This window comes from Diorhabda sublineata, chromosome 8, assembly GCF_026230105.1.
Source record: "Diorhabda sublineata isolate icDioSubl1.1 chromosome 8, icDioSubl1.1, whole genome shotgun sequence".
Lineage (NCBI taxonomy): Eukaryota > Metazoa > Arthropoda > Insecta > Coleoptera > Chrysomelidae > Diorhabda > Diorhabda sublineata.
The window spans coordinates 19,225,603-19,235,113 of NC_079481.1; the positions used below are offsets into that span (position 1 = coordinate 19,225,603).

The following is a 9,511-nucleotide window of genomic DNA, read 5'->3' on the forward strand; positions in this document are numbered from 1 at the left end:
TTCCTAGACCTGCAATGATGAGTTTGTCAGATATTAAACTTAAATTCGAGCCATTAAAAATTGCAGAAAAAATGTAAAAACATTATTGCCTTATATACAGTTAGCCTACCATGCATTTTATACTCAATTAAATGTAGCGTGACGCTTTAGATGAAGTGATTGAAATTTTAGATGAATAATATTGTATTTCTTTGAGGATGCTTGACATGATGCAAGACAACGTGCAATACAATGTAAGACGCAATATTTCTTGATCAAAAGCATAAGTAGATTAAATTCAACGGATTGTTTCAGGGAAGATCTCACACTTGCAACATTGTAAGTTTGATGTCATTTTATTGCGTGCAAGTTACACTTTTAGAGAGAAATCTAGTTACTTTTGGCTAAACAGATTATCTGACTTTCGTAAAGCTTTATTTTCATTGTTAAGCTAGGCACAAAATATTAAATGAAATTTGAGATTAGGATTTTGATTAATACTCTTTTATGTCCATCAAACAAAAATTTAAATCGCATACAAATATTAAATAAAATGCAATACTTAGATTTAGTTTAAGCTTAAACATGTTAGGATACATTTTTTCTAAAATAAATTCTATTTTATTGTGAAAAAACATATTTTTTTATAATAGTTGCTAATCTGGTTCCCTTGTTGACATTATATATTAACAAAATTTGAAATATGTACATTAAAGCTAATTTTTTACAGGTTTTTTTCAAAACTTTAATATCTCCACTTTTGGATTTTGAGGCTTACCATTGTACTGCTCTAGGTCTTTAATTATTTATTATTACTCATTAGTGTTTGATATTAAATTCTCTTGGATTCTGATGGATTTCTTCACCAAAAAAAAAATCCATTTACTTATTACAACCATGGTTACGTATTCGAATATAGGAATATAATATGTAATAGGAGTTTCTCCACTGTGACATCGTTTTTTTTATTGAGGAAATTTATTAATGATCAATTTTTTAGCAAAATATTCTATATTGCGTTGGTAAATAGTTTTTTCTACTGTACCGTAAGTATTGAGATTAAAATGCTATCTAGAAACTGAATAATCATTTCTTTATCTACACATTTTCTTTTCGTAACTAATAACATAACAACATAAAAAAAACATATTTCTGAACTTTTAATCTAACTTGAGTAGACACACGTTCATTTTCATTGAGGGCAACAAACGTGTCTTATAAAAGATATAAAAATAGTTCTTAATTAAATAATGCCTAAAAACCCCCAAAGAGAAACTAATCGAGGAACTTTTACAGGGATGAAGGGAGTGCTACAGGCGGTATGAATGAATGAAAATGAATTAATTAGATATACGCCTAATTATGCCAACAATAAAATTTTTAGTGAAGAGCAAGAAATGACTTTGACAAAGTATTTGATTAAATGTTCTCGAATGTTTTATAGTTTGCCTCTTATTGAGTGTCGAAAACTAAGATACGATAAATAAATTGAAAATTCCAGAGTCTTGTGAGGTGAATCAGACTGCGGGCAAACAATGGATAATATTTCATTAAGATCTGCAGAAGAGTGTAATTTGGCACGAGTTCCATCCTTGAATCAATACAATGTCAATAATTTTTTTGATAATTTACATAAAGTAATAAGTCAGCAGGAAAAATTTGCCGACGGAACACGAATATACAATTTAGATGAGACTGCGACAGTGACGGTTCAGAAATCAGCAAAAGTTTTGGCACCAAAAGGAACAAAACAAAGTAGTAATGTCACCAGTGGTAAAAAAAGGTGTTGGTACCAAATAAGTGCTTCAAGGAATTATCTACCGCCTGCTATAAAGTTATTAGCAATTATACATCTGTTAATTGCTAGCAATTCTATCTGAAAAATGATTAGTGATGTAACTGTTACCCGGGATTGTTTGGATATAAACGTCTCTAAAAAGCACGTTCAGAGTCTCTCAGGTAGACAAACAGCCTTGAGGGCGCTGAAAGTTATTGAGTGCACGTCCAAACTAGGTGGGAGTGTGAACAAGCTCTAAAATCCCTAGCTAACAAAACAAAGTAGCACTAAAGTGGTTACCAGGCCACCTTGGTATACCACGCAATGTCTAACTGGAGAAACACTCTATGCTTAAGATAATCTAAAAGATTCATAACCATATTAGACAAGAAGTTTGTACACCTTTTCGTGATGATCAGAAGCGACATCAAACTGGTGGTCGGTCTTCTGACAGGTCACTGTTTCGTCAAACATCACCTTAAGACGATAGGCACGTCAGAAGACGGCTGCAAATTCTGCGAGCAAGCTATGCTAACAGCAGAGCATCTACTATGAGAATGTCCGCCCATTCCGCTAAAAGGCTTGTACCTTGAAGGAGTAGTACTAACACCTTGGGAAGTGGGACACAAAAACCGCCTCCTTTGGTGGCGTAGGTAACTAACATCTCTTTTTTGGCGTTTTCCCCTTTTTTTGTAAGTGTGTTTTAACGTAGATATGTTCATCCTGTTATTTATATGACATTCAGGATATTGAAAGAGTATTACCAAAACCGTTAGAGTGTGGAGGAACAAAGAAACAGACAATACCTGTATTAGGACTACAATACTGATTTTTAGTTAGTTATTCCACTGTACCCACTGTAGTGGGTATAGGGTACAGTTATTCCATATTATAGATATATTATAGAATAGATTTTTTTTATTCTGAAAATTGTTTTTTAATAGATTTCATATATTAAGTTATAAAATGTAAGTTCAGTAGCACAATTTTGCATAAATAAAGTTTTCATATGTCTTGAAGTTTAGTTAGAATATGCCCCACTGTAAATATTAAAAAAAAAATCGGTTTTGTCTCTCAAAATTCCACGGCAATAAGACTGGCCAGTGGACTAGTGCAATAGGAATTGTGTACAAATTCAACAGCCAGTTAAATGGTAATAGAAATACAATGTTACCTCATCAATACTGATTATATTATCAACAATTATTGTAATCAAATTTATCTAAAAAATTGTAGTTTGATTGCAAAGTGCAATTTCAATGATTATATTTGCTGATTACAGTTCTAATCAAGTTCCATTTTTTCTTATAAAAAATAACGACAATAACGAATAGGAAAATAACTGGTGACAGAGTAAAAGTGTAAAAGTAAAGGGCTACAATAGACAATTTTGATTCATAATGAATCCAATATACATATATGTAAACTTTTTAGTGATTGAAGTAGCATCATAATCAATGTTTCATTTCAGTTCTATATGCTCAATTATTCGTTGATAATGTACTAAACAAAAAAAATTTCTAAAATTCTCTTTATAATACTTCTCCAATGGTTTTTTTATTTCATAAATTGATGTATTAAAATTTTAAGCTGAACTTATATGAACAAATACTTCTGCTATATTTAGTTGAATGAAAAACTCAAAACATTATAATCAAGAAACTATGTACTATTTAAACAAGTTCACAGCCCTGAATCCCATAAATCCCGAGAACCATATGTGGGTATTAAATGATATATATATATATATATATATATATATATATATATATATATATATATATATATATATATATATATATATGATGGTTTACATATGAGAAACGTGGAGAACAAATAAACAACACTCAAAAGGTAAACCTTTTAAATTAAACCATTAAAAATAATTATATATACTCAGTATATACTTATCCACAACCAAAACTATACTTAAAAAAACATTTCAGTTCAATGGTGTTTGGCAAAACAAAAGAGTACGCAGTACATCCAACAATGCTTGTATCTTTCTTGAGTCTTTTTTTGATGTCAAAGTATGGTCAACATCCACTTACATGCTTATAATTTTGTTCATCTTTTGGTTTTTTGCAATTTTGATTTTTCGTTCAATTTTAAAAGGCTATAAATTAGTTACTGTACAATTTGATGCACAGACAACTTATTTTTGATGGACTGGATTTGACGATAAGAGTTTTTTCACCACAGACTTTCATCCAATCCTTTTGACATGTCGAATGGTTGTGAGCCAAGTAATTTTATGAATGTTATTAAGTCATTTTTTCACTCTACAGTTAACTTTATCCTATTGCATTCCTCTTCTGTTTTCTTACAGCTATATCTTGTTATTCAGAGAGATAAAATTGACAAGTTTGATGCAGGTGTGATAGTTGTGGATTATGTTTATACATGCAATATTCAATAGGGATCCAATTAGATCAATCACTGTACTCACCCAAAGTATTGTCCATCACCATATTAGAAAACCAGGTAATTATGAACCATATATGGGCTATAAGACATAGACTGTCTAACTCAACTATCAGATCTTCTTACCAGCAATTCAAGGGCTTTAGATTTTAAATGAGAAATGTACTAATGTGTATCGAGAAATACTATCAGGATTCAGGACTTGGATCATGTGATTTGTTATAATTGTTATATTTCAATTTTTTTTGTATAAATATTTGATTAAGGTTTTTATGCATGCTGTTTACACATATGCCAACAAAGTTCAACTATCTTTTGGAACTATTACATAAACTTTATAGTCGTCCATATTTTTCAACAAAAACTAGTGAATTCTTGCTGTTTTTCAAACAACTAAATTCAGACTGTTAGAAAACTAGTTTCTTCTCAAAAAATTATTGTTAAACTGAACATCAAAATATTCACAACCACCAAGAATGAGGATGTTTTGGTACACAATTCGAAAAATTCAAAATTGTAATGGAAAACTTTGGTCAAAAGTTATGAAGGTGTTTTGAAAATTCATTCACTTCAATTACATTTCTCTTATTTACTTCTTATGTAATAAAGAGAATAATTGAAGAAAAACATACATAACAGGCAAAGACAACAAATAAATCAATAACCACTTAAATCAAAGTTCAACTTTCTTCGTTTCAAAATTGAATGATTTTAGAACATTTAGACGATTGAAAAGTTCTCTTTTCTTCTTTTCAGCCACTTTTCCTTCTGATAATATTTTCTCCAGCCTCTTTTTTTCTTGGCCTGTGAAAGAATTTCCTACCTCGATCACTTTATTCATGAATTTAATGTAGATATTAGCAGCTTCTTGTTCTTTCTAAAAGAAAAATTAAAAAAGGCAATAATTAATTGGTAAACTAACAAAAAGTCATGAAATAATATCAATTTTAAAAAACAAGTTGACCTCCACTATATGACTTGTTCATTGTTCTCAAAATATACTAATTTTATAATTATAATTTTATATTTCAGGAAAAAAATTATATTATATATATATATATATATATATATATATATATATATATATATATATATATATATATATATATATATATATCATTTTGGATTTAAAAAAATATATATGATTTTACCTCTGTTTGTAGTTTACTGGCTGCTGATTCAGCTTCCTCAAGTACCGCTTTTTTGTTATTACTATTTCCAAACTTGAAAGCCAATTTATCAAACTCTTCCAAACAGCCTGGTAATCCAAGATAAATGTTACTATGATCTCTAATAAAAGTTTTCAAATTTTCGTTATTCCAAGGAATATTTTTTTCGAATGCAAATGGTTCATCTTCGCCATTAACAAAAAGTCTTAAAGTTGGTAAATCATCCTTGGAGTTAATACCAAACCTTTTTGAAAATTCTTCATTTTCTTTTTCGCCATAATCTTTGATTGAAACTTCAGCTAGTATAAAATTTTTATTGTCTACAACTTCCGTAGCCAATGCATTAAAGACTTCATGTTTATCCCCATAGGGATATGCCACGTCAAATTTTACTAAAACAGCTTCAAACCTAGGAATTATTTTATCAAAATTGTATTCATCAAGATTAAGACAACCTTTACAAGCAACAGCAGATATAATACTGTAACTGATTGTCACTGAAAATATGTAAACACAGATGTAAAAGTTATTCATAATTACTTTTCAGGATAAGTTTAACTAATTTTAAAATACGACTTCAATATAACTTTTATCACGAATGAAAATCACAGTAATTACCGGTACCGCTTCAATTTTGTTATTGGTAAACTAAAAACAAATAAACGTCATTTAATCACGTCTCGTACATGGCTCGCTGTCATTGGTGTCAAAAATCTAGTGGTTAAGCATAGCCGTGTGAATGAATATTAACTGGGGTTTGTATAAATGTACTTATATTATATATATATATATATATATATATATATATATATATATATATATATATATAATATAATGAATGACATTAATTTCAACAAGATGAATTAAAATCAATTAATTGGATGAATGAATTAACAAAAATTTATTGAAAGATATTTAAAACAATTCCTATTTTTATATTAAAATAAATGCTGACAAATGAAATATGATCTTTTGCGTTTAAATTTTTCAAATAGTCTGGATTTTTCTAGATGTAACTGCAGATAATTTTTTCATTCGTATATAAATAATTTCTTTAATTGTTTATTTTTATCTTAAGCTAATATTTATTGTTTTTGAAATCAAATTCGTATTTTCATTAGCGTATTATGTGATGACTTAACTAATGTGATTATGTATATGCACCTTCTTTCTCGGTCTTACAAGTGAGATCTAACTGTGTTTTCACTAGCAATCTTAAAAGTGAAAATGAGGACATCACGTTGTCAGAACTTGTCATCAAAATAAGCAAGTAAGTATACAATACTAAATTATTGATGTAAATATTCTTATAAATAATATTGTTATGTCATTTCTTTCGCTGCGAGTAACAAACGTTTGGATCATCAATAATAATGGGGAATTTTTTGTGGTTATTGAGAATATTAACTCACATCACTCGTTCCTTTGATTCACTGAGCTGTGACGTCATTATCTGAGTATAAGATACTTACATAACAGAGTGTCTCAATTCACTTGAATGTAAATGGAAAGCTACTAATAATTATAAAAAACCACTGGTTGACTCACCAAAAGTAAATCATCACTTCCACCAACTATACACTACAACTACTAAATAATATTTGCAAAATATTGATAATTGACGGTAATCAACGCCCCTGGTTGCACTGCACACCATCTAAGGACTATGCCATCTTAACTACAACGCTTGCGATCTGGACGATACTACTATTGTTTTAGAATAAAAATCTGGCACGTTAAGATGATTGCGAGATCTTTCGCCCAAAGATGCAACAGCGCTTAGAATATAAATTGAAACTAAAAATGCTAGTGAATTTATCACACACTGTTTATACCACTCTATATCAACACTCACAATTATATTGTTTGACGCGCGTTCCATAACAAAGTTATCGTCTTCAACCTCAACCTCACCACATTTCTACTCAAAACAATTATATCAGAACAGAGATTCTGAAGTGGAAACCTCTCCATCCATGTCAATTTGTATACCAAACAGTCAAACCTACAGAGCCTGCTTTGGTACAATTGACAAGTGGAATTCAGAGCTCTCTGACTAACAACAAAAAGGTAGTATGTGCCTTCTTAGACATAGAAGGCGCCTTTGACAATATTCCGCACGATACTGTCAAAAGAGCTTTAGATGTGAGAGGAGTAGATAGGACAACCTCCAGATGGATGGCACAACTACTAACTACTACAACTTTTAGTTATTTTAGACAATTTAAAAATTTAATTGAGAACCAAACGGACAAAAAATTAAAATTTTAGAAGTGACATTGGTGTTGAATACTGTGGACATAATTTTGAAAACTTCTTGAAACAAACAGGTATTTTGCATCAGAAATCAAACCCACATACACCAGAGCAGAACGGTTCAGCTGAACGCCTAAACCGAACCATTGTTGAACGAGCTCGCTGTATGTTGTTCGATGCCCAATTAGATAAAAGGTTCTGGGCAGAAGCAGTAAATACTGCAGTTTAGTTCACAAAAAGTCTCAAAACCTAAAAGAATGGATGATTTTGTGACTTACATGTGTATAGAAAATGATTTTCAAGAAGACCCTCTCACAGTTGAAGAAGCTTTGTCCAGACCAGATGCAGAAATGTGGAAGAAAGCAATGTCAGATGAACTGGACAGTTTTGAAGCAAATGATGCTTGGGAAGTAGCCGAGTGGCCAGTAAGTGCTTCAATTGTGAAATGTAAGTGGGTGTTTAAAAAGAAAGTCAATTGTGAAGGCGTAGTGAGGTATAGAGCCAGATTAGTAGCCAAAGGTTTTTCTCAAAAAAATCATGTAGATTATGAGGAAAGTTTTGCTCCTGTTGTGCGGCATTCTAGCCTAAGATTACTTTTTTCATTATCAGTGAAGCTTGGTTTCAGCATTGATCATCTTGATGTGCAAACAGCGTTCCTTAACGGTTTCCTGAAAGAAAATATTTATATGCAAATGCCTGAAGGGCTTGTTCAGATAATGATAAATGCTTGAAACTAAAAAAGGCAATATATGGGCTAAAACAGTCATCTAAGGCTTGGAATGATCGTGTGAATGATGTTTTAATTGAATTAAATTATGAAAAATCAAAAATTGAACCTCGTATTTACATAAAAAGGGAAAATAATTTAATCACAATAATTGCTCTGTATGTGGATGATTTTTTTATTTTCTCTAACAACGAAATAGAAGCAAATAATTCAAAAATTGAGTTAAGCTCCAAATTTAGAATTAAAGATTTGGGTAAAATCAGAGAATGTTTAGGCATGCAAATTAATTTTGATGAAAAAAAGAGTGTAATCATCTTAAGTCAAAGATATTATATTAATCATTTATTAAAGAAATGTAATATGCTTGATGCCAAAACAGCAAGACTCCAATGGGGGCTAAATTAAATTTAAATTTGGACGAAAGCTAAGTATCCTTATCAGAAATTAATTGGTAGTCTGATGTATTTATCTGTTTTGACAAGGCCAGATATTTCTTTTCCTGTGCTGAGCCAATTTAATAATTAATACAATGAATATCACTGGAAATATGCAAAGCGCATTCTTAGGTACTTAAAAGGTACTATTAACTATTTATTGAGATATTCTAAAGATGACTCAGAAATACAAGGTTTTGTAGACGCTGATTGGGCGAGTAATGCTGTTGACCGTAAGTCCTATACAGGATATGCTTTCAAACTTTGTGGTTTTGTGATTTCCTGGTTGAGCTCAAAGCAAAAGACAGTTGCGCTGTCGAGTACTGAGGCTTAATATATGTCAATCTCTGAGGCAACCAAGGAAGCTATATATTTAAAGGGATTATTGGAAGAATTGACAAGGAGTGTACCTTGTGTAACTTTATTTAATGATAACCAAAGCGCAATAAATTTGACAAGCTATCCCATGTATCATAAAAGAACAAAGCATATAGATGTGCGCCATCATTTTGTAAGAGAAACAATATTAAATACGGTTATACAGATGAAGTATTTATCGACTGATGTTATGCCATCAGATGTTGTAACGAAGAGTCTACTTTCTGAAAAGCAATTCAGGCTGATAAATTTACTTGGTTTAATAGATACTTGAATTTTGTTGATAAGTGGGGGTGTTAGTATTTGTTTATGTTTGGATATCAAACAAAATGTTGGTATTAATCAATAAAGTTTTTATTTTATTAGT

General features: G+C 30.5%; 1 protein-coding gene across 1 annotated transcript; it reads right to left on the reverse strand.

Annotated features, from left to right (window-relative positions):
• Positions 1-3,857: 3,857 nt before the first annotated feature.
• Positions 3,858-6,043, reverse strand: LOC130447793 (protein windbeutel). The gene is made up of 2 exons (XM_056784811.1): positions 5,332-6,043; positions 3,858-5,057 (listed from the first exon to the last, which is right to left on the reverse strand). The coding sequence occupies exons 1-2, from the start codon at positions 5,881-5,883 to the stop codon at positions 4,854-4,856; spliced, it is 756 nt and encodes a 251-aa protein (XP_056640789.1). The 5' UTR covers positions 5,884-6,043; the 3' UTR covers positions 3,858-4,853.
• Between the last annotated feature and the right edge of the window lie 3,468 nt (positions 6,044-9,511).